Source organism: Cloeon dipterum, chromosome 3 (assembly GCF_949628265.1).
Source record: "Cloeon dipterum chromosome 3, ieCloDipt1.1, whole genome shotgun sequence".
NCBI classification, from domain to species: domain Eukaryota; kingdom Metazoa; phylum Arthropoda; class Insecta; order Ephemeroptera; family Baetidae; genus Cloeon; species Cloeon dipterum.
The window spans coordinates 17,050,495-17,076,699 of record NC_088788.1 but is presented as its reverse complement, the minus strand read 5'-3'; the positions used below and the strand labels follow the sequence as shown (position 1 = coordinate 17,076,699).

At 39.1% G+C, this 26,205-nt stretch overlaps 1 protein-coding gene across 3 annotated transcripts in view; it reads right to left on the bottom strand.

Annotated features, from left to right (window-relative positions):
* The window catches only part of side (sidestep), a 172,875-nt gene that overhangs the window by 11,143 nt on the left and 135,527 nt on the right, over positions 1-26,205 (bottom strand). For all 3 annotated transcript variants that reach the window (XM_065483357.1, XM_065483360.1, XM_065483358.1), the window contains exons 7-11: positions 16,220-16,374; positions 15,898-16,042; positions 15,704-15,834; positions 3,578-3,737; positions 1,383-1,676 (exon numbers count right to left, since the gene is read on the bottom strand). In XM_065483357.1, coding sequence (XP_065339429.1) covers positions 1,383-1,676; positions 3,578-3,737; positions 15,704-15,834; positions 15,898-16,042; positions 16,220-16,374 — 885 coding nt within the window. The remainder of the gene's footprint in view (positions 1-1,382; positions 1,677-3,577; positions 3,738-15,703; positions 15,835-15,897; positions 16,043-16,219; positions 16,375-26,205) is intronic.

Genomic DNA, 26,205 nt, shown 5'->3' with positions numbered 1-26,205 from the left:
TTCGACTAAGTGAATTGGCTTCCTTCTTACCTAACTAAACCTTCATGAACTGATTGGTACTGTTAAAAATGAAATTACATTGCTACTTTCATGGTTTGAAAGCCTAATTTTTTAATGGGAGAGAAACAATATCACGGATTTTAAATCCTCTTAATTGTAAAATAGTTTGCAGTCTACAGGAAGTTGCATGGAATTTTTCTATATTCCTTTCTAGAATTTGTTCGTAATATTAAGAACAGAATTTAACTCTTTAAGCTAAGTTTTGGTTCCATTAATTAGTTGCAAGTAGAGGTCTGAGCCGCCCAATTTTCGTCGGATGCTGGCTAAACCGGCTTAGCCGCCTAAATCTCGCGGCTGCGGCGGCTCGCCTAATATAGGCGGCTGGTGGCTCACAACGCGGCTCTGCACCTCATTTCAGAATTCTGAAACGGGGTGCACTGCACCTTGCAAGATCGCAATGGTCGCAATGACGAGGTTGAAAGGATTTCGTCACTCATCTTTAAGATATTAACGTTTTCACCAAGCGTTTTGATTCAAAATATTCTCTTTACTGCAGTATGCATTTTGTTTTTTAGCTGAAGTACTGCAATTCCGATTCCTGCGCATGCGGGGCCGAAACTTAGCGAATTGTACAGCGCAAGATCATTTGACATTATTTTTTGCAATAATATGGAAAGATTATTTAAAATAAAACAACAAATGACTTGCGTCGAGATTAGGGAGTTCTGAAAATAAAGGGCGTCAAGAGTTATTTAAGCGGCGTGGTCTCATCAAAATTAACTTGTTATAAAAGATTTAGAGGAGCCGACGAGGGGATTTGCAAACTCACAACAACACATCTCACAGATTAAGGCCCAAAGCAGCTGAGTTGGGATCTGTCGATACCAAAAGGATTTTGCTTTGGTCGTGGCGTACTCTGTTTGCTCGTGATATACTATTCTAGAGACCTGGTGTGCTAGTCAAACTCATCAAAATTATTTGATGACAAAGACTGTGTCTTACATTGAAGCCATAAAACGGCTTATTTTGATCAGTTTGATAAACTATTTTGAAAAATATGGACGTGATTTGTACAAAATAATATCTTCAAAATAAAACTTCCAGGATTTCTGGTTTATTCTTTGTGTTTACTTATTTGAGAACAACGTTTCGTCACCATCATAGAGCCATCATCATAAATAGAGCAAGATTTTAATGCTTCAGATAGGTCATCCATTTTGAAACCCTTATAATCTTATTAGAAATTAAGTTTCTTGCCAAAGCCAATCCTGGCATTTCTTAAAAATCTTTAGGCGTGGTAAATTAGCAAAAAAATCAATTTGAGTTTCATTTTAATTCCTGGTTGCGTTAATTCATTCAAAATTGTTATTGGTTTTACTCACTGGCTGGGACGATGTGGAAGAGGCAGGGCAACTTTTGCCTTCCGATCGAGTTGCTGGCCCAGCAAGCGAGGGTGCCAAAGTCGGCGTCGCTGACCGGGGTGTAGTCCAGAATGGAGGTGAGGCCGGTGGAACGCACCCTGGCGGCGGACACGTGCAGCACGTCCCTTGAGCGGTTGTACGTCCAGCTAAAGCGCACGACGGGCGGGTCGGCGTCCAGTTCGCACCGTACGCTGATGGTCTCGTGGCGCAGGGCTCCGATCTGCAGCTGCCCATCCCCCTTGCACCCGGGTGCAACTGCAACAAAAAATCAGAATTGAAGTAAAAATTGGTTTTTATTCATGATATGATTATTTTGTCCTGAATTGGCTGGACTTGCAACAATCCAAACAATAAATATTATCTAAAAAAATAAGGAAAATCTGGCTTTTTGCTCGGTCTGTTCATTAATTCATGGTTCGGCCGTCTTTTTACTGCGAAACATAAAGGTCTGAGCGCTGTCCGCACGAGAGGAGCAAAACTGCGTATGGCCGGACGTGATGAATAATTGATTAGGGCGCGGGGGAGGAGGTGCAGCGTCGAGAATATAATTTGCAAGCAGCTCGCATGGAGCGTAAACAAAGCAGCACTGGCCAGATAGGCTTTTGCCGAGTCATCACTAGAGTGGGCCGCGCGTATGTGCCCAGCACCGCGCCTGAGAGGATGGATGATGCATGGCGTGTTTTATTATACACGTGTCGTCTCAAAGGCGGCCCGTCGACAAAAAGCGACTGCAGCTTCTTGTGAGCCGAACAAGACCCACGCATGCCCTATCTCTGCGACGCCGCGTTCTAATTAAGCCGTTCTCTCCTTTCTTGATTTTATATCCTCGGTGTTGACCTTTCTTGACTGTGAATTCGCTGAGTTTTGCATTTCATTTCAACACGTGGTACATTTTTTGAAGTTTTGTATCTAAATATATCAAATAGTTCATTTTTTTATAAAAATATGTGTATCATGGAATAATTTTTTGTAGGCAACTCCTTAATCTAAAATTGAAAATTTGTCCCAAACATTTAGATTTTTTTGACTTAGAATTAACTGCAAAATGGAACGAAAAAGTGCTTTATATATGCGTCCTTGAAAATATTTTGAAAATCTTAATTCATAATGGAAAATCAATATTCAATATTCTTACCGACATATCAGGTACTCTTTGAATCTTGTAAATTTTTACTTAATTGTATGTGTTTATATTTTATTTCTAAATAGAAAATGAAAATCAGCTATTAATAATTTTTATAAAACTTAGTTTTTTGACAATTCTTTGTTTGATTCATGTATCAAGATATTAACTGTCTAAAAATAACATTTTGATTCATAAAATTAGTATTCGATCCAAAATAATTTTGGGATCATTGAGCATAAAAGTGACCTGATTTCAGCAAGGAGAGAGCCCTAAAATTCGGTTGATCATAGATTTTTTAGCTAGTCAAAATGTTTTAGACAGTCTTATTTATACGTACAATTAAATTGCTAAAATTGTCCCGCAAGGATCGGGAAGCTCAAAAATATTGTCAACTGTCTAAATTTCACCGCATTAAAATTTTTCATAGTTTTTAATTAATTTTATTTTGCTTTCGTCATTTCTGTGGAAAATGTTATTTTAAGATCTGGTTTGGTAAATTTGAAGCATAAAAAGTATACTTCCTCGAGCGCCTGAGGATATTGCATTCTTATTTGCTGTACCATTTAGACTAAAATATCCTCTGCAGTTTTTGCTTACCTGTACATTTCCTCAGCACAGCATCTGTGGCTTGTAAAATAATTTTTACGGTCCATAAACATGCCACAGCCACCGCTGTTTTCTCTTTTACGAATGTCAAAAAAGTTCTGCACCGTTTACATTTTATTTATTTATTTGTGCTTGAATTTCGCCCGCTTTTAGAACACTGGATTCTGTCATGCTGTATATTCGCTTTCGCTTCCAATACCGCACACTACCTAGAATTCGGTGTGCTTTTTGTTTTGGATCGCGCTCAAAAGCCAGCGTTGCGGATCAAAGGCTTCGAAAGAAATTTGTTTGCCACACGCTGTCGAACTTTTACATTTACATTCGAATTTTTTCAATTGGAAGCTCAAAAAGAACGAGGGCAAAACACACGCACGCCATGTTCATTGCTGTTTGTGTTCACTGGACCCATCCGGCCAAAACTTACACATGACTTTGAGGTTGGCTGGCTCGCTCCTGGACGAACCCTCGCTATTCGTGGCCACGCACTGGTACATGCCGGCTGTCCTCCTGCTCACCGCCTTCAGCAGCAAACGCTTGTCCGAGAAGATGATTCCGTTATCTGGATCATGCCTTAAGGGAATATCCTGCGAACATTCAAAAATAAATTTATTTATAAGCAAACTATGCATTGCTGGGTTTATTGAATTATTATTTGATGAAATTGGCTGTAAATATTTTGCTTTTCAAATGACGAGCTCTGTCTATATTTACTGCAATTCTTTTCTGAACTTAAAGTAAATAAAATTTAAAATTGCAAAAGTTCATAGATCTGACAGATAAAATTAGAATTTGCTATGAAAAGATGGAGTTAAATATCTGAGAAAATTAGCAGACTTTATTCAGGCTTTCTCTTGATTGTTGCTGTTAAACGCACTTTTCAATCCGAAAATAAAGGCGTTTTTACACTACCATATCCGACATTGTTTGATAAAAGATGACAATTTGCCAACATGGAATCTATGATTTGCAAGATCCACACCTCCGTAGTTACAATGTAAAAATTGTAGCAAATTTGAAACTGCTGAAATTTCTTGGAAAGGGGTCGGCTTTAAAAAAACTTAATATCTTTTGAATACTCTCTCCGAAACGTGCCGAATGATGTGCGAGTTTTATACTTTTGCAAAAGTTCGTGATATTTTTTCCAAATTTTACCAACAAAATAGTTCTGGGATAGTGCAGGAAAGTAGCGACTTGAAGCTTGAATTTGGTTAAGATAAGTTTTATTAAAATCAAGCCTCATTTAGGTAATTTTGAATTTTTTGCAGATTGCAAAACTTGCAGTTAAATTCGAGGCTTTCTTGCAAACGGATTTTCCGGGAAATTGGGAAACGACCACCAGGAAAATTTGAACGAACGACTAAAAGGATTTTCGTGAATTTTGCTGGAATCCCTTTTGATGAATCGCATCATATCAAAATCTAGAAAGTCTAAATAGAATATTGTGACATGGAGCAGCTGGTGTTTTAATTTTCACTCCAATCGCCATTCAAAATATGACCAAATAATGATCGAAGGACATAAATCGACGGGCATATTGTGCCACACAATAAGTGTGTCGCATAAAATTTTATGGCGGCAATCAATACATCATTGACCACATCAGACAGGCAGTAAAATTTACGGCCCGCGAGTTTTGACAGTTGCAAGCCGCCGCGGCGCGTTGGCTGGTGAATTCGCCCGTCGGCCGACGTTTGCATAATGAAGGCTACAATAATTAGTCACGCGGCGCTGGCGAATATTATCTGCTACACTGTTACGGCCCGTGAGTGCGACACTAACGGCTCTACTGAGGGCAGTTACCGGCAAAGTGCAACACATCGAAGCAGGTAATCTGAAATAATATCGGTTGTTCCCTCTTGCGATATGTTCGGCGCATTACTTGTCAAAGCAGCAACTGCGGATTAGCGGTTTAATGAATATTTATTCCGCACGCCGTGCATGCATATTAATGACGCCGCATTGCATTTTCTCCGTTGTTGGGCGTGCAAACGCGATTAGAAGGGTTGGGATTTTGAGACGTTTACTTCGTCGAGAAATAAGAATTTGACTAATTTTAGACGGTCTTTGGGCCATTTAGATGGTACAAGCAGACTATCTTGGAATTTCTAGTGATTTTCTTTCCAATATAATACCACATTATCAGGGAGCTCAAATTTTTTGAAGAGTTTTTAGCTTTTCAAACTGCTTTGTGTTCAGGGCAGTGAATTTTCGGCAACGGTCTATTTTTCCTGAACTTCCAATCGTTGAATTGGAGATCAAAAAGCATCGCCATATATTTGGGACGTATGCTTAAAATCATTGAAAGCCGTCAAAGTAGGATAAAATCCTGAGGAAAAGGGCAAATATTTTGTATAATATTTTCTCACAAACTAACTAATGTGGATTTAAAAAAAATTGTTCAGGTTTCCAATCATATAATTTTCCTCCCCAATTTTTGAAAGTCAATTTCTTTGCCATTTTTATACCCATTTTAGAATATTATGATTAATTTCAATCAAAATTAGGAATAGTTCATGATATTAAATTTGTTCATATCTCGCTCTTCAGAAGTCAGCAACCGACGTAATAGCAATGATGAATAATAATGATATAAATAATAATGATGCGATTAAACGTAGCTCTTAACTAAATTTTTCTGATAACAAAACCATAAAAATTAAAAAAACAAATACATGAAAAGACATTTTAAAGTTACCAAGTGATCTATTATTAGACTTTTTGCGATTTTGGTTTCCAAATACGGTTTGAATTATGGCTTAAAAGTGTTAATATTGCGTAAATCGTACTACGATAGTTTGGCATCCGGCGTAAGTATATCAGACGCACAGAAAAAAATCTGTCGACCGTCTTAAATTCCCAACCCCAGCGTGCACACAAACAAACTGGCAGTGTGAACTGCACACGCCCCAGTGACCGATTCACTTTTTGCAGCAACGGCAAGTCACGCTCATTAACGGCTATTGTGTGTGTATTCACTGTCAGCTAATCCGTTTCGGTCAGCTGGAATTTTCAGCCAGGCAATTTTTTGGCTGATGCTGCAGGTGAAGCGCGTCGTAAAATATTTATGCAAAATCGCATGATGGTGAAAAGACGTGAAAATGATGAAAGCAGTCGTTGGGCCGCAACAACGATGACGAGCGGATCGCACGTTCGGCATTCTTATCGCGGGAGATGTAAAAATTACGGCCAGACATTAATTTAATTAAATACATCAAAAGTTTACGAGCGGCGAGTGAGGCAAAGACACACACAGTGCTTTACGTGCAGATATAGCTGAGATCCACGCCGCTTTACAACACACGTCAGCCAGCTTTATAGGGGCTGGCAGTTGGGCATCCATACCAATTAAGAGCATAAAGATTTTAATCGGCCTCTTTCTCCACGGCCTATAAAGCTCGCCAAGCTCATAATGCGCCTGCACACGCGCCTGATAACTGATTTAATGGTGCACGTCTTTTTGTCGCCCACATAAAAAATGGATGAATGCAGCCTCAGCCTCCCTTCCTGGAGTTGAAAGGTAAAATAATGAGAGCCGGCACGTTTATTTTTTTTCTATCGGCGCGATTGATCGTTGGAAATTTTCTGAATCGTTATGCAATTTGTGAAATTTGCTACAAACAAGCTTTTGATCCCAGTAATCAAAGTGCGCGCTGATTAATCAGACTTGCCACGGCAAAGCTGTAATTTGCGGTATTTAATTGTGCAATGGTTTGCATTGCTGATTGCTCAAAGGCATTTATGCAACCATTGTGCCGTAAAAGCCCGCAGAATACGTGACTGCACCGAGATAGCCACGGAGATTTATTTTAGCTATGAATAATAATTTCTGAACACCATATATGTATTTACATGCAACAAACTGTAATGACTCGTAAAAACTGTTACATTCGCGATTTTTGTCTCAACCTAGCAAAGAGTGCCACAAGGACGCTGGCGACCAATCAGAGAAGGGAGTGGTTCTCCAATTGGCATTTTGACATAGCTCATTGTAAGATCGAGACAACCGCGCCAGAGCAACAAGACTAACTCTGCTGGCTGACCTGTCTAGTCTTTTTTTGCACTGGCTGTCGCAGTGTCGCTGCCATCGCAACGTAAAAAGCCAATCAGAGAGCCGCACTTTTCTCTAATTGGTTACTGGCGTAATTAGGGCACACTTTGCTCAAGTTAAAAAAGACACTCAAATAACAGTTTGTTGTTTCCACCGATTTTTGCCACGTTGTGTTGAATTTTCGACCGATTGATTAGACCGTCCTAGTTAATTTTACCCACGGCAATCGATTGGCATTGTTTAAAAATAATTTCCAGTACTAAGTTTAAAATATATTGGGTACCAATTTTCCCCATGAAATTGGTCTTCAGATGCTATGCCATAACTAATTAGAGAAAAATTGATGGAAATACAATATCAGGTTTATATTTAAAAAGAAGAAGTTAAATTATTTGCTAAATGCAATAGAATTTATCTTTTCCAGATTAGCAAACACATTCTTCAGGTGTGAAAGGTTACTTTTTGAAAAGTGGTAGTGTATTTATTTCCGAAAATTCCGTTTAAGTTTCCAACATTGCAAATAATTTCAGAAACTGATTTTTTTTATTTCAGGTATTTTATTTTCTACTCATTTCTCAAGACTTCGAAGTTCTAGCGTTATCGTTTGTAAAAGAAAATAAATTACAATTTGGAATTCAACACAGCCAGACTGCAATCAACCCCCACTTCTTTATCTCTTGAAGTGCAGCTCATTATGAAAAATTGTATGTATCGAGAATTTCATTTCAGCTGAAAAGAGGAGACGAGTGAAGTAGAAATTAATGCAGTCAGCTCTTCGCATAGATGAAGTGCAAATTATGGGCAGAACAAACTGCATCGCGCGAGTGAGCAGCGGCTCATTTTGCATGGTTGGTTATTTCCAGCTGCGCTCGCTCGTAATTGGATGCAGGTGGATTTTAAAATGTAATCTTTCACAGCGCCTGATCGTAAATTTAATAATAGACAACTTATTTGCATACACTGCCGAGCCGGCGCTCATGCATAAAGGGCTTATTTGATGCGCGCCGAGCAGTTTACGCGTCGGCAATATTACGCTAGCTGCCAAATTCCTGCAGCCTGAGTGCGCGTGGGCGGCCAACCCGCAACAGAACAGGCTCCAATTCGCCCTTCCCCCCACTACTGCTGATCCAGCCTAATTAGAAAGCTCTAAAAGGTTCCAAAGAATATCTACTACAAAGCAAAAGCAAACTTTGTATATCGCCCGCAAACAGAAAAGTATAAAGTTGAGTGCTGAGAACAGTTTATGGAATTTTGAGACGCCTTTCAATGATGCCAAGAATTTTGATAGAATTGCAATTTTGCAAAGTTTGACGCTGAACATGAATAAAGGGAGTTTAGCAGAATGTATTGTGCACTATATTCAGCAGCAACTGTCAGGTCGTGTTACACACGGTTTCAGATATCAATAAGATATAATAGAACAAAAAATAATTAACTTCAAATCTCAAGGCGTAGACTGTGTTCCCAGAACAACCGTCAGGAAACTTTTTAATTAGCAAAAGCTCATATTGCGGGATATGGAATTCAATTCAAATCTAGTGGAATGTTTACTATTCGCTTACTTTAACAAAAACGCCAGCAATCAATGCTGTTCTGTTAGGAAAGTAAAGAACAGCCACGGAGAATGAATCTGAATGGTTTGTCTTTCAAATTTCAAAGGGAAATAGGAAAGGAAAATGGAGAAAAATTTGTTACAAAGAAATTCCAGGAAATCCTTCCCAGATTTTCGAATGCAAAGTAAAATCAAATTGTTCCATGACTTTTCATGTCTGGAGACTGAACATTCAATAAAGTCTTAGCAAATCATCGCTCAAAACTCTTAAATTGATCCAGAGTACATAGTTGAGCCATTTTCTTATATTTCAACTTTTAAAAATTCAGATTTCTCAAAAACACATTTGTCTTAATTCCTTAAGTGGCATTTATGAAATTTTTGATTAAATAATCATTTTTCTTACAGGGATTGTTATAACTAATATGTGGCAGGAAGAACATTTTTTACTTACTTTATAACGGACTTAGCTTGGCAAGCCACAAAATCGAATTCGCTAAGGTTTTTGCTTTAAAAAAATACTAATCAATTCCGAAGGAAACGCTCATCTTATTTACTCTCAGAGAAGTTTAACCACCAGCACGATATATATACCGCGAAAAGAAACAATATCTTCTCTGGCAAGTCCAAACACAATAAAGCTGTGTATTTGTTTCGCCGCCGAACCAACTGTGTATGTGCTGTGTTGTGAGTGATTCCGAACTGGGAGGAAATAAAAGGAGTAGTTTGTGCATGCAGACACACGTAAAGCATAAAACTAAACGAAAAGGAACTAACTCGGTCTCGGGCTGAGAGGCTGCTGGGCTTGAAAGGAAATGAGAGTGGAGATGAAGACGAAGTTGCCGCGTGGAGAGTAGGAAAATTGCTGTCTGCAGGGCCAGAATTGCGTGCGCGCGCCTTATTTATGTATTCGCGTGTTTTCCGTTCGGTTGTTGCGAGCGCAACTCATAATTAACACGTCATAGCAGCCGTGAAATGTGGCCGTGCATACGGCGAAACTAATCTGCCGATGGAAACCTTAGCGCCACCGTTTTAATTATAACCCACCCGCCACTCGAATCCGCGTGTGCACACAACCGACACCCACACGCGCGGCATGCAACCCGCTCGGTGGGGGCGTCGGGCGCGTTGCATACCTCGCACCAGGCCACGCGGCTAATTGAGAAATCACCTCTTTGATCTCGCGCTTCACAGCCCAGATTTGCTCCCGACGAATGCCAACGATCAGGCGCAAATCGCGGGGAAAAAGCAAACTCAGTCGGTGGTGCAAACTCCATTTGGCGCGATCGCGTGTCTCGAGCCCGTGTCACTGCGCATTCTTTGACGTGTCAGTTGGAAGTCGATTTCCGCCGCCGGAAATGAAAATTACGGCTATTGCCAAAGTTTAACAGCATAATTATCGATTCCCTAGGAGGTAAATTGAAGAATAAAAAGTGCACGATTCCTTTAGTCGTGATTTTTTTTACAAAAATGGTCAATATTGAGGTCATTATTTCTAGGGTTGAAAATTGAAGATGGTCGGCAGTTTTCTATTGTGCGTCTGATTTTGACAAATATGTATACTTGCTTTTAGGAAATAGATTAAAAGTGTAAATCTGTCCGAAAGAATCATAAAACCATCTTAAATACAGTTGTATTGTTATTTAATAAACGTTTCAAACTTCCAACTCTAATTAATTAATTTCAATATTTTTAAAATTAAATAATCTAAACTCAAACTTAGATATTTATTACTATGGTTTCGTGATCAAGATCGTTTTTTTTACCAAGAACTTAATTGCTAACTTTAAATTATAAGATATTTTTACAGAAGATATAGCCAATTGTCAAATAAAAAGAGCTTGATACAGATTGTAGGATTTCAGTTAACATAAACCACATAATATATTATATTAAACCATCAATAGCAGTCAGAAAAACTCCATATATATTGAAAATAATGAGAAGTATAAAGAAACATTTTTGATTGTGTTAATTTGAACGGATTTGTGTAAATAATGTCAAAAGAATAGTGTTTTAGTACCAATGAATATACAACGCAAAAGCAATTAAAAACAAATTAGCAACATCAAAGAATTCAAAAAGGAGCGTCTGCTATATTGTCACTTATAATGAGGTTATCCGACGGGCCAGAGAAACAAGCAACAACGAAGCGCAATATCACGTGAAGGAGTCAAAAGTTAATTATGACCGTGAGGTGAATGCCGACTTTCATTTTCTTGGCGTCGTATATAAAAAGGAAAGAGTCATTTTCCTCGTTTACGAGATGAAGAGAGGGCGGGCTGGCCTGCGAGCGAGTAAAGGTTTATTACTATGATAATAACCGGACCGGACTTAAACAAAGCATGTCGTCTGCTTTCATGGCAAAGAATGAGCTGGAAGGGTTAAAGATATGGCAGTGCCGTCCCAGGCCTTGCTAATTAAACCACTGAAGCACTTGGCAAATTCTTATAATCGCGGCAAAATGAGTTCCAACAAGCCAATCAGCTGCACACAAGAAGTAAAAGAGAGGGAAGGAGAGAGAGAAAGAGAGACGAGCAGGGGTGGTGGTGGTGGAGCTTTGAAAACGCGCACGACTCCCCAGGGAAAGCAGCGATGTAATAACTTGTCTGGCAGGCGCTGCGAAACCCTTTGGAGGGAAAATGTTATAATTTGCGGTCGGTGTGTGAATAATTGGGCTGGAATTAGTAATTAGAGACGCATGAGCGCACCGGCTAAATTATATTAAGCGTCCAGGTGTGTGTGGACCCGTGCTAGGAGCAGAGGGACCGCAATTTTTGAGTCGGCAGATTGCGGCTAATTTATGGTTGGAGCTAGCACCGTAAAAACGTCGATCGACGCTGCTTTCTGCTCTTTCTGCTTGTCTCAGCGCAATCCCAATATAATATATAAGGCCAATAAAATTCGGCTCCAACGGCAGCATCTCTGATTACAAAATGCAAATTCGGCAAGGTGTGCGTCATGCTCGTGCTTTTTCCACTCTGTCGAGAGATCCAATCTCGGGCGGAGTTTTTTCGTTTTTATTTCGCGTATAAATTACATTTATGTGTGGCCATTCTTGAAGTCAAAACAAAAATATCGTTGTGATAAATTTCATTGTGAAAACGCAGGAGCCGAGAGGAACAACTCGGAATCGCGTTTCATTTAGTTTTTCCTCGAATTAACCCCATTTCCCAAGTAAACAGATACAACAGAATTCTTCGTTAAGCTGCAATTGTGAAAAGTTTGGACTGGCATTTGAATATGCAATAAGACTTGTGCAGATGATTGCGTTCAAGCAAAGCCGTCTCATTACCAGAGAAACTGCGAAGATTCTCTTTGTCTCTTCGCTAACTAAGCAATATATATGCGAGTGTCAACTAGCTTGTAAACTTTAAGACTGCAACAACAATAAGGTCGGCGCATTTTCAATTTGCACTCAGGGTGTTAAAGAAAAAGTTGTTCATTTTAGACTCAAAGCATGAATAAACTAACAAGGAAGATCTGGAAATTATGGTGATTTTACCTACCATTCGAAATGGCTTATTTAAGGCGTCAATTTTTAAAAGGAATATTTGCCGTTATTTATAATTTATTAAATCCAAACCTTGTAGTTTTAAGGTCTGAATTTCAAGCTACTTCAAACTGTCATAATTTCTTGAAAAGAGATCGTATTTCAAAAAACTATATTTTTGAATCTATTTGGCGAGACGAATGCAATGATGTTTTGATTTTCACACTTTAGCCAAAGCTCGTGATCTTTCAAAAACTTCGAAAAGAAAAGTTTTCTGGGAAAATCGCGTACAGAACATTTCAGCAGTTTAATTTTTTTCTAAGACAGTTGTAGGTTAAAATCAAACTTTATTTTAGTCATTTCATTATTTATATTTTTGGGTTGCATAGTTTGCTGTTCGAGTTAATATTAAAACGGCTTTTCCGAGAAATACGTTTTTACATGGCCTTGCAAGTTTGCTACCGCCTTGTCTCGTATATTGTTATTTGAGATACTCAGCAAATTTAATTAGCCTAAATTACACCAATTTGAAGGTGCTCTTTAAATATAAAATCATATTCTCGGAGAAAATGATTATGCCTCAAAATATCAAGGAGAACGCTGATTTGAGTTTCATGTGAAAATTAATATGCCTCAGGTGATTATAATCATCATTTTAAACATAAAAAAGGAAAGAAATTACTTTCCTTCTCACATAAAATACCCAAATAGTTTTTTTTTAAATTATTTAAATCATACTTTCAACACACTTGGCTCAAGAAGAAAACTGCAAAATTATCCTAATGTATACTTTTCCTGTATAAACACTCCGCAAACGGCACAACGAACGAGATATCAAATGGAACCCCTCTGGATCTCAAAAAGGCAGTGAGCCAGAATCCTTCCCCATTACTCAGTTAGCCAGCCTCTTTTCAAATTGATAAAAATCTGCGGTGGATCACGTTTCTCCCCCGTTTTTCTGATGGGCCGCGTCCGATTTTTTGCCGCACATTCAAACAACAGAAGAAGAAAAAGAGCTAGATTCCGCGGAGCATATTTCAAATAAAAACAAGATAAGCCGGACGAAATCCAGCGGGGTCCACTTTATAAAAAGCTGCTGCCTGAGGCTGGCTGACTGTAGCTCTCGGCTTCCTTGGGGAAATTCGGCCTGCGTGCTCATTTCTCTCCCGGCCGGCAGCGCAAAAAGACGCCCGCCCGCCGCACCGCTCGTCTTCATTCGTTTTATGCCCCGCGTGACAATTCCTTAACAATCATCCCGCGCCCCCTGAGACACCGACTCGCCACCCAAAATGAAAACTCCAACAGACATGGCCTGCTGACAAAAGGAAGAGAAAGTTGGAAAATCATTTTTAACTCTGTCGTGTTGCGTAGTAATCTATTGAGGAAAAAGGGGGAAAATGAGAGAGCCTAAATTTTAATGAGAGTCCTATTTTGGTAGTGTCCAAAGCTGTAACAGTAAAAAATCTGCAGTCTCATCAAATGCCATGCACTTTGGCACCAAATCAAGTGTTGCTGTTCGCTTTTACGACCCCCTGCGCGAAAGGAAAACCAATATTCTCAATCAGGGGAAGCAGAATCTCGAGCGTAAAATGCAGGAGAGTGAATCCGTTGCCAAAAATCTCGACCCACTATTTTGATAGCAAGAAATAATTCCCTGGCAAAAAAAAATTAATCCATAAAGCATTTCGTTTGGGCAATTTGTGTCTCGCTGCCTGATCCTATATGAAGCAAATGAGCAAACTTTTTGCGGCTCGGCAGCAGTTCGTTGCAGTGAGTGACAGTCACCTGAGGATACGAAAAAGTCTGCCGCAGCGGCGTAAGCCGTTATTAGCCAAATTTTGCTGTCTGCCACGCAAATCTGACTATACCTTTATTCGCATTTTGCCTGCTCTGCCGTTTTCCCCGGCCGTCAGCCTCTATTTTGTATTGTGTATCCTTGACATAAAAAAAACTGCCGCCGCATGTTGTAGGATTAAACAATCGCGAGGGATGCTTTCCCAGAACTGTAATCCACAGCAAGCGCGTTGTGCGCGAAATTCACTTATCTCGTTCGTTGTTCATTCCAGCGAAAGCCTGTGGGGGCACCACCTGCTTGCAGCAGTTTTTAATGATTTTTTAAACATGCTTCTTATAAATTATAGTTCAATAAAATATATTTATCTGAATTTGTAATTATTGTTTGTTCATATTTTCTGACTTAGAATGATATCTATAATTTAAAACAAAATGAAAAAAGCAAGAGCATAGTTGATACATTTTTTGGAAAATATCTCTATAAATTATTTTAATATGGACAACCAAGTTATATTTTAAATAAAGTGGAGTATTATTAGTTGTAAGAAAATATTTGCCTAAACGACGAAGCTTAAAATCGAAAAGAGCGTTCTGCAAAGGAGAGTGTGAAAAGATTTTAAGTTTGGATTAGATACAAAAAATTGTATTTGTGGTTTTCGAGCTACGCTGTATGTTCAGATCAAGAATATCGGGAGATTTTCTACGAGTGTAAGAGCTATACCAGAATATAATAGGTATATGTGCAAAAAGGATCGTCTATTTAACGTTGGTGAAGCCAATTTTATTTTACGGCACGCCAGCAGGGTAACCGAGCACTCAATGCACAATCGGGAAATTAGAGCGAGTACAAAAGAGAGCTCTACATTTTTTATGGCAAGTATCTTCCACCTTTTAAGGACCAAAATATGATGCCTCTCAAAATGCAACTTTCCTACAATAACTTATCCTTATTAAAAAAATGACTAAGGGATCACAGATAATGACGCGCGAGCAAGGCTTATAATAGGCCCGTCCTGGTTCGTTTTACCGTCAGCGTGGACATGGATCGGCCGAGATGTCTTTTCGTATAGTGCGTGGCCAGTCAGTGGAATAATATCCGTGAAGTAGCGTTGAAGGTCTGTACGGGTATTCCCGTCCATTTCCAATTGGTATAATTGGTAAGTAAAGCGTACTTGTGGCAAAGTCATTTTGTAAGCTCTGTTAAGTTTTTACCAGCAACCATGGATCGGATCCACTCTAGCAACAGCACACTGCGTTTCAAGGATATTGCCGTACCAGTGCGGATTGCTCGCTAACGAAGAGCCAAAGTCGAAACTCATTGTCATGTGTGAATAATTCTCAAGTCGATTTCCTACAACTTTAATATTTTGATAAATTATTGTGGATTTTTAAATGTGTCTTTTCAATATTAAAAATTGACGTGATACAAAAATTTCAATTTTTCTAAAATCAAACTATTTTTCAACAAAGTAGGGCAGTTTGAAACTGTCTTAAAAATTTTACTTTTAAATCACCATTAATAATGGGAACTATTCCTTTCGCAAATTGTCATCTTTCAAACTATCAAATGGAAGTAAAAAACGACATAATTTTCATGGTAAAGATGTGTTTCCCTATTTAGCTTTTGTCGACGAAGCCAAATAAATTCTGAAAGTTCACTTACATTGTGGAGCCAAGAGATGTTGTTCACAGGTGGATTGGCGGACACGTCACACTTAAAGAAAACGTTAGCTCCCTCTTTGATGTTGTTGGGGTCGATGTTCTCCCCCAGTTTGGCATAAGCAGTCGGCGCATCTGGAAAACAAGCGATTGCGTATTTTAGACCTGTGTGAATTTTTAGATCAACTCTGCACTCACAGGCTATATTCATGCGGATGCGGTCCTCAACGAAGCCACCAGGAAATCTAGGGTTTTCAGCGCGGCAAGTGAGTTCCTTGCCGTGGTCTTGGAGCGTGGGCTGCAGCACCAGGGCGCTGGTGCTCGAGTTCAGTCCGTGAGTTATCTGAAACGGATCAGAATTCCGTGTTTAGTAACGAAATCCATTAATTCGCGTCATTCTGTAATTGACGAGGAATGAAAAATATCTGGAATTCTTAAAGGGCGCTAAATCCTAATAGGAGTAAAAAATTATGTTGCAGATAGTTTGATTGACGACATCAATTCATGTCACTTTACTTACGACAGTGTCTGCCAATCGGAGAGGCTCTCCATCAATCAACCACGTCATCCTAGGTGCCGGCACTGATCCCCACGACTCGCACTCCAGCTGATGCACCCGGCCCGCCGAAAAAGTTGCTCCGCGGCTCACTTTGATGCTCACCTTCTTCGGTTTTACTGCAACAAACAATTCATTGGTCAATGAAGCTTCATTTTTAATTCATTTATTTCCACTGACTCCTCATTTTAGCATGGAAATTTATGTTTAAAACTACGAGATTCATAAATTTGGTTTTTGGGCTTGTAGACTTCAGTTGAGGTTGATTCTTTTTGCAGTTGATATTCGCCGTATTAAAAATTTTGCAAAATATTTATTGAAGTGAAACATTTCTTTAAATTAACTTCAAGAACCGTGATTGCTAGCCTGAATTTTTAATCAAAGGACTACATTTTTGACACACAATTGAAGCAAAATTTTAATGGTTTCTAACATTTTTAATAATATTTAGCATAGACTTCAGTTTCACGGATTCCCCTTGCACTTCAGTTGATTTTTTACGTTAGTTAATATTTAGTGAAATGTGCTTGGTATTTACTTAAATTATTTGTATTTTAGCTTGTATTCTTACGGTGTTGCTGAGTTCCAAAAGTATATTCATAGTTATTTCAGTGCCAAAACGATAAATACAGGATATCAGTGTATGGGGAAACGAGCGGAAGAACTGGGTTGGAAAATTGGCCAGATTGCGGAATTCAACTTTTGAGCGGAGACGAATTTCACCCCGAGCGGAGCAACATCCTTCCTCATCCTCAGCGCAAATACAGAAGAGACACAACATAGAAATTTGCTTGAATCAAGCGCCGATAATTGAAAATAGCGGCGACGTGCCTTATGCATGCCGCCTTTGAGCGCTCGCAGGGACGGAAGAGGCAAGCCAAGCGTAAAAATTGAATTTGGTCGCAAGACTGTTCGCACGCCCCCGAGCAGGAAATAAAGTTCCACGCAGCTGCCTTATTAAGAGCAAATCTTACTTTGAAACCTAATTACGATCCTGGCGCGACTTATTCTGCCGGAAATTCAAAGCTACGGTGTTCTGATTTATTTTCTGAGCTATTATAACTTTGTTTCCTCATTAGAATGTTAAATTTACTGCTTCTAATAACCATTTTTTGCATTTGTCTACTTAAAATTTATCTTTTGACTGATATAATATCTGATTTAAAAACTGCAAATTAGATTCGGTTGGTGATTTCAATTTATTTTTTTCTGAGGATTAATATGGCATTAAACGTTTTTTTTTTTGCTTCATTTCAAACGGTTTTGGAGCTAATTTATACATAAACTGTTTTAAGTACCCCTTTTCCATGCGATTTTTGCCCACTTTATCACAATATTCGTAAGTTGTAAGTCTTTGGCATGGTTTCAAACTTTTAACTCGGCACTAAACCAAGCCCCCGATTACAAAAGCCAACAAGTACGTGTAATAATTAAAGATGATAAAACAATGATAAAAATTTGAACTGAAGTAAAAAATTCATGTTTTATTTCGAAGATTAGAATAGTCTGAATGAAAATAGTTACGTTCCTGGTTCCTGCATTTTATATGAAGAACTGCTATTTTGTCTGATTCAGACCAAAACCCCATTAGCAAGTTTCTGAATTTTATCAGTGTGTGAACCAATGAGTTCGTCTTAGATTACCTATTTATTTATTTCACTAGCTGTTTATTGCGTTTGTAATTGGAGTAGCTGAAGTTCAAAATTGAATTTACTACGTAATTTAAGTCAACATATTTAATTCATAGCTATTTTACGAGCTTTTAAAAATACGATTTTCTGGAAGCATTGGATGGTTTTAAGCTCAGAAATGGGTTTGGATGATTAATATTGAGTCTTTGCAAAGTCTAAAAAGTGCTTGATTTTATGGTGTCTAAAATTGCACAAACAAAAATTGTCAACAATCATTAATTACGGTTATATGTTAATGACGCTTTGAAAAATGTATTATTTTAAATGCATTTTGTTTTATTTCCAAACAGGGCTATTTTTAAAAATTTATTGTAAATATTTAGCAACAAAAGCTAGTATAATACATAATGTTTTTTGTCCTTTTTTGTTTCTTTTTCTTCTTGTAAATGATGTGGAATTTAAATGTTACAACCCGCAACGCCAGTGAAATTTTCCGCAACTACGATGTAGCAATGAGTTGCGCCTTTCCCCGCGAGGTGGCGTCGGCGCCACGGTGGAGGTGGAAAATCGGAAAAGCGAGTCTCGAATCTCGAAGGCAGTAAAGATGGGAAGATAAGCGAGACGCCGACTGGCCATATATAATTTGCAGCAGGGCCAACTTTTCCCAGCCGTTTTTATCTCTGGCAAAGCAAATTTCGCTCGTCGCCGGGTGAGCGTGAAATATGGCCAGGCTGGCGCGCGATACGCCGTGCACGCGCAAATGAAAAATAAATCATCGTATACGCACGGCACACGCGCGTGGCAAATTTCACGCGCGGCTGGCCCATCAATTTGTGTGTATCTGCATCCCGCGGGACCGTAAAGTGAGTGCCAAAAGTGCCTCTTGCTCATCTCGAGACGCGGTGATCCTTTCAAATGAGTTGCAGCAATTTGGGCTGAATAAATTAGCATTTAGTTAGTCTAGCTGATTGAATAAGAGCCAGCTCTGCATCTGATAACGCGCACTTTCAATTTAAGAGCGGGAAATTTAATACTTTCTCGCCCCGCTATCAGCACTTGTTGTAGCAATAAAACTTACTAGTACAATGCTTGCCCGCATTTTGTCGCAAATTGCGACCGCAAAAGAAGCTCGGTATGTGTTCGTTTTGCTATTTTCATTACTCGGAACCTGCGATACAGCTCACATAAGGTTTACGGTTGTAATTATGACATGGCACTGTCCCTAAAGTGCACTTTTCTTTTCATATTTTTTTAGGTCAGACCAAGACTTTGTCTCGTCGACCTGTGCACTTAAGTGCAGAAGGCACTCCCCAAATTATGTTTTTAGGTTTGATTTTTATATCATTTTTATTAAAATGCAACAATTATGTATTATTTATTTCATAACATTATTACTTCATCATCTTGCTGAGTAAAAATAGTGGTTTTTATTTACTGTCAAGCATACCATACATTTTAGAAATCAGGATTTTATTTGACAAGGCAATTTGAAAATTTTTAAATAAAATTCATTTAAAAAATAGGGAGATTCCTTACTATTTTAAAGAGAAATGTGAGTGGTGCCCATATTCGGAACTCAGAATTTTTGTTATAAGTTAATAACTAAAACCTGCTCCATATTAGGATAACTGAAAGAGATCCTAATCACCACATTAAGTTCAATTATGAGTAAACAACGTTCAATGTGAACTCTGATTTTGAATATATTGACTAATTATTGTGTCCTTTAAAATGATGTAACAATGCGTGTTGCACTCAAAATTGCACTATATTCTTCTTAAAACCCTATAAATTAAATATTTTAAATTAAAAGTCATTTTATGAGAAAATCACTTGAAAATATTCACAGCCCTGAAACATGAAACTAAATGTTGTTTTATACGTTATTGAAACTTCTGCGTAAAGAATATCTAGTTAGAGCAAGAAGTAGCACATTGAGGCTCTCACGACTTAAAATAATACCCAAGCAGTTTGCATCATGTCAAGTTGTATTAGTATGAAGGTAGTTTGAGTTTTTGTTTGTAGAAACTTTTTATAGAATGGAATAAGCTGTTCGTAAAAAGCTTTTATTCTCAGTTGGTGCGTACTTTTAGAACAATTATTATGATTCAGTGGAAATGTTTAAAAGATGATGGCTGAATGCAGGAATCTCAACTAATTATAGATGTTTCCTGAGATACAAAAGTTATATCAAAGCTTTATTTTCGAATGTTCTCGGAAATATCCGCAGAATCTTACTCAGAGTTTGAAAGTATGGAAAATTTGAGCTTGTTAAATTTTTCCTACAAACATGCCAGTTTGAGGTGGCCACGAAAATAATCATATTGAATGAATGGCATTCAATCAATGGAGAAAAATAACAAACACGTTCCCCTCTCGTGGAACCAATGGTGCCGGTCAAACTTTTGTTCCCACCAAATGCCCACAATTGAGTGCGTCATTAAATGAATGAGAGAAAGTTTTTCTTCTCCTTTATCAACAGGGCCGAAGTTGCGACGGCTGCTGCTCTTCTTCATTCCTGGCACACACGCGGGCGGGACATTAGAGGGGCCCACACAAAGATTTTCTTTGACGTTTTTCTTCATTCCTGTCACTTGGTCCTGCCATGCGGACGTTTATTTTTAAATATTTCCGAGAGGGGCGATTCCGCCCGCTTGGGAAAGGGCATTTAGAGTCCATTCAGGCCGCACTCGATCGGGGAAATTAGGGTCTGAGAAGAATTTCTGCGCAGAGGCTGACAAGTGGGCCGTAAGGAGTTTCGCTCGCCTTAAAGGAGGCCAAAAAAGATTGAGCAAAATTATGGAGGGGCCCAGCAGGTGCGAGGCAGCCGCGGCCGATTGAAAAAAGCAGTCCAACGTGTCGGGAATGACGAGCGCGCAGTTGGCCCGAAAACCATCAGAGCGAATAATACGAGCATGTGCACTTTGGTGCTATCAAAGAAGATGACCCTCCGTAAAAGAGCCGCGCGCCGCATGTATGTATGTTCGTTCGGCAATAAGCATCCGAAAAAGGGTCGCCGCGCCATTTATTCGGCTCGCCAACCCTTCCACATTTCACGCGCGGCGTCGCCGAGACAACGCTCCTTCCTCCACTCGGCTCACTCCTTTTTTCGTGAAATATCCTTCTTTTATTTTCGCCGCCGAGAGTAACACCCGCACGCTAACGTCGCATTCCACGCATGCCACCCGAATTGAAATCTTATCAATCAGGTCGTCCTACGCCTTCTTTTCGAAATGTCGCCCGCTTTTGTGACGCCCCATTCGTGTTTTATGATCTCCTCTCTTAAGAGGTTTATTTTAATTAAAAACTCTTTCTTTTCGGTCCTAAATCTGCTGTTGATAAGCTCTCTCTGGCAAATCTCTGAAATTCATCAAATACATTCATAAAACGTAGGGTTGGGAATTTAGTACGTGCTATTCCAGCAAAGAAAACGGCTATGGATTCGATTAAGATGGATTTGGGCTCATTTTTTCCACTGTTGTAGAGATATCTTGCCTTTAATATCATATTTTAGGGGGCTACATAATTTTTTTACAAAGCTTAATTTTTCAAAGAGAAATTTAAGTTCAAATTCGTATGGTTACACAGGTAATTTGTTATTATTACAAAATGTATAAAAATTTGGAAAGTTTCTTAGTGCACATAAATTCTACTCAAGCTCTTTAAAAGACTGACCTATTATACAGCTTAACAGTTTAAAAAATTGCTCCTTTTATAAAGAAACTTCTGGCTAAGGTTGGCTCTGAATCACCGGTTTCTCATAAGAAGACCAGAAAAAAAGAGAAAAAAATGAACTCCAGAAAAGAAAGCCAGTTTTTTATTTTCACAAAACTAGAAACGTTTAAAAAATCTTAACACGTCAACAAAAACTTTGCTTTTCCCTTTTCTATATTCAACAAGTTTAAAAAATTAACTTTTAAATTAATTTTACTGAACGCCAAAGACGTGCCCCACAAGAAAATTATCTTACAATCAAGTTTTCAATCTTAATGCTGCTGGCTCCCTTTAAATCATTGTCTTCACAATGGATTTTTCATGAAATTATACACATTTGCTGTCCCAAAATATACAAATACATTCATCACTTGGCTCAAAATGTAATTTTTTTTTTTTTGAAAAGTGCAAATAATGGCGACTGCGTGACATTTTAATCTATTTACATAAATTTTTTGTAGAAAAATTATAAATGCACTTACAAAGTAGATAGTCTTCTGGTTTCAAAGAAAGTATTAGTACTATGGCTAAAAATATGTGAATTGCGCGATTCGTGCTCATTAGTGTCTAGAAGCAGATGAGACGCTAAGAAATAAGTCAATTGTCTTAAATTACCAACCCTAAAAAGAGAAGAAAAAGGAGGTCTTAAACTTTTAGCACCGTGCTAAAGACGAAATGATAATTTGAGAGCGTGTCTCGCTCAGCTGGAAACGCTGCATTAGCGAGTTCATAAATATTGGAGGAAAAAAGTTTGCAGATTAGCAGCAAAAAGTCTCTTGTCGCGTTTGCCGAAAGACGCAGTCTGGGAAAAAGCTGCTGCAAAGAGTGAGAGAGAGAAACTGCTCCGGCACTCAGCTTGCAAAGCAGAGGCGTTCCAAGAGAGAATGGACCAGGGATCATATCTTTATTTGCCAGATTCTAGTGCTAGAGCTGCGCTGGCAAACAAACAGGCACATAGAGAAAGGAGAGTTACTCCACTCTGCTCGCTCCTACGCCTCGCCTGGCGTCGTTCTCTCATGAAAGATAAATTGAGCCGCTGCCTGCCAGTGGAGCTGGAATATTCATCTTTCTCGCAACGCGAGCAGCAGCAAGTTTAATGGCTATTCCAGGGATGCCTTCCGTCGAGCAAAACTACACGCTCTCCATTGCGCCAAAGGGTCGCACGAGAATGAAATGCTACTCTTTTATGTTCAATTTCACACCGATTCAGCTGCCTCACACCGCACTTTTATCTCTATCTGTGCCGGCCGCCTCACAAAATGAAGTTTAAGTTGAGAGCAATGAGGAGATCCAGTTTAATATTCTCCAAGATTGTTTTTAGGGGCGAATATATTCTGCGGTTTGAAAAATCTAATAATTGTTGATTTAAAAGGGTTTTTAAGGAATAGTTCATGTAGCATAAACTAACATTTTCACTATTTTTAAGAGGATTCATTAAAATTATAAAACGAATTAACTAGAGTAGGTGGTAAATATTTTTTTACAATTAGAGACAAGTAATTTATGTTTCGTAAAAAATTATTCAAATTGATAAAAATGGTGAATGCAATCTCCTTTTTTTCTTACGCATTACTTGTAACAAACAATAAAAATTAGTCTATATTATTGGAAATCTGAAACCGAATATTAACGAAAAAATAATAAGAACATATTATGACGGGAAATAGTCCAAAAAAATAATTTCGCCTGAATTTTGGAAAAATATTTAAAAATTTATCAATGGCTTTACTTCGCGTTGAAATTCTTCATGTACCTGTCAAAAAGTACCGTTTTTGAGCTAATTTAAATAGACAGTTTTAGGCTGTTTAAAGACGCTTTTAGTTGGTGTGGTCAGTTTAAGTTGATAGAAGTACATATATGGCTCAAATGGCTTAACATTACATCACTCGTGTTTCATTTGATGACACGTGATGATGGTAAGTTAGAAATAATGGTTCACAGCCCAAATTGCTGCCAAGCTTCTCGATTTTTCTGTCGAGCGAACAGCCCCCGAGCGCGAGTTCCATTTCCCAAACAGCCCACGTGTCACTTACTTGACATGTGCACCTGCCTGTCTGTCGCTGTGAATATTGCTCCAGAATTGAGCTCGTGTGTGACACACCGACGGCGTCGACGAGAGATCTACTTTGGTGCCTTTTCATATTCGGCTCACACACATGCAAGAAACTAGTTTTCCACGCTTGAAAACAAAAAAGCAGCAGCACAAGTCGGTATTTGTCGAAATTTTCGGCGAGACTGCACCATTATTAATTCTGAAGTTCTCCCCACTCAGCTCCGACGGCTGAATTTTTGGCAAAAAATAGCGTCGAAAAACAAACGCGGCAGGTATACAAAATTCGCTGGGGAAATTTGCGTTTGCTTTCGGCAGGATCGGCCATCGCCGCAGCAGCGACCTTATTTGAGCGGTGAATAATAAAAAATAGCCTCTGGCAAAGCAGCCATTGCGTCGGGGGCTGCCTTTTTTAGCCTCTCGCCTTTCCAACTGGCCTCCAACCCTCTTGCCCGCGCACACATGCTATTAAGCCCTTAATTAGTTGAAATAAACGGAGAAAGAATCGGGGCCAGCCTCGGGCGACGGGAAAACCATTTCCGAGGAGACCGGATTGCTTTTTGCAACCGAAGCAAAAAGCGTCTCCAATGATCCGAGGGCAGAGAACCCATTTTCAATTATCCAGCGCAAATTTATCATCAGCTGCTGCTGGTTTTGAAACAAAACTTGTGCTCTCGTACGACCTGCGGCCTGCGGAGCAATAAATGGGCGCGATATTAAATGCTCGCCACGCGGCCGCTTTACGACGCATGAAGCGAGAAATGCACGACAAGCAGCCATGTAAAAGGCACATTAATTCCATTGATTGCGATCAGATGGTAGAGGCGACACAGCTACGTGCATCGCGAGATAGAGAATTGCATCGATTGCACCTTTAATTTGTCGCCTTGGTGCTGCAGCTAATTTGCCGATATTTCTGGGCTTGGAAACTGTTCAAAGCAACGCCAATCAGATGGCCATCTGAGATTTAAATTTTTCAGCAGCTATTGACGAGCATTGATTCAGAAAACCCCAAAAATCCTACTTAACTAGAGGATCGAGTTGAAGCCAAAATTTACCTATGATCATTGCACGTTAGAATTTTGAAAAAGGTCACAGCAAAATTAGGACACTTTTCAAATGGCGAGCACTGTCTCCCTACTTGATATCGTAATTTATTTAAAAACATAGTTTCCCCAAAAAGTGGTATACTGTTGCGTAGATCTTGACGAAAGGAATCAGAAAAAAGGGCATTAAAGAAGGCGAGAGTACCGAGACCAAGAACGGTGGGTTTTTAAAGTCTTTTTGACCAGAGTCGTGACTTAAGAGGACAGAGGACCGGGCATGATGAGTCGCAAACGGAGGCAGAAAGTGGACATCAGACGACCAACAACTAGAAGTTGCACATATCTCTTTTGTTACCTGCGACCCGCAGATGTTTCAGCCTATTGAAGAATTAAAAGACCGTACCGGTTATTTTCTATTTTTTATGCCTCCAGGCATTCCCTGTTCTTCTTTTGTGAATTGATGGCAAAATCGCACTCAGTTTAGTTAAAATTTACAGTTAAATCAAACGAAAATTCAATAAGACAACATTTAAAAAATGAAGGCGCCACGAGACTGGTCTTAGAGTCCAGCTATAGGAGGGAAGGACACATGGCTTCACGGATTTGTACCACACATATCAGAGTTTGCCAAATTTCTCAAATAAATAAACGGTTAGTCAATGATTTTTTGCTTGATTTCAAGGCCTCTCATCACGACGTATCCCACAGTATACGAATTATGAGGCAAATTTCCCTTCTAGTGAAATAAATCATGATTTTCGATAAGGAGAAAGAGCACACCACCGCTAGATTAGCACGCAAACTTTGGAACCGATTTCCTCGAAAATACACAGCAACAAGGGAATATTAAAAGCTATCCCGATTTTAGAGAACATTTTAGTCACAAGGAAAAATCTGAATTTTGCAGTACAGATCCACTTGAAATCCAAAATAAACAAAAACCACGCAAAATGCGGCTTTCAGCTGGGCACTGTTTGAAAATTGATCCATTTGCTCGCAAGCATGTATATGATTCAGTTACATATATGTGCAAGAGATTCTGTTTGTAGAAATATATGTTGAGCTAGAAATGCGTCAGGTCGTTTTTTCCACTCTAAGCTCGCATTCTAGTAGATTTTCGCTAGTTGAGTGGCATTTAAACCGCTTTTAAAAATTCGCAGAAGTTCTAATTGATACTGAACATATGCGATCAAGCAACATTTACGACCCCTTTCAACTCGGTAGAGGATAAACGCGCGCGCGGCAATATCGGGGCGGAATTATTGCAGCGATGATTCAGAATAAGGCCATCTCATAATAAGCGGCAATAGCAGGCTGGTTTCTTTCACACACACTCTCTGCTTGCTGCTGGCTGGCGCAATGCATAATGGATTAAAAATGCCTGCGAATAGCGGCAACTGCTATGCGGGGCGGATAAATTTTGCATATTTTCATCTGCACGCTTGTTAAATATCTATCATTTGTACGACTGTGCTCTTTCGAGTCTGTGCGGAATTTTAACGAGCAAGC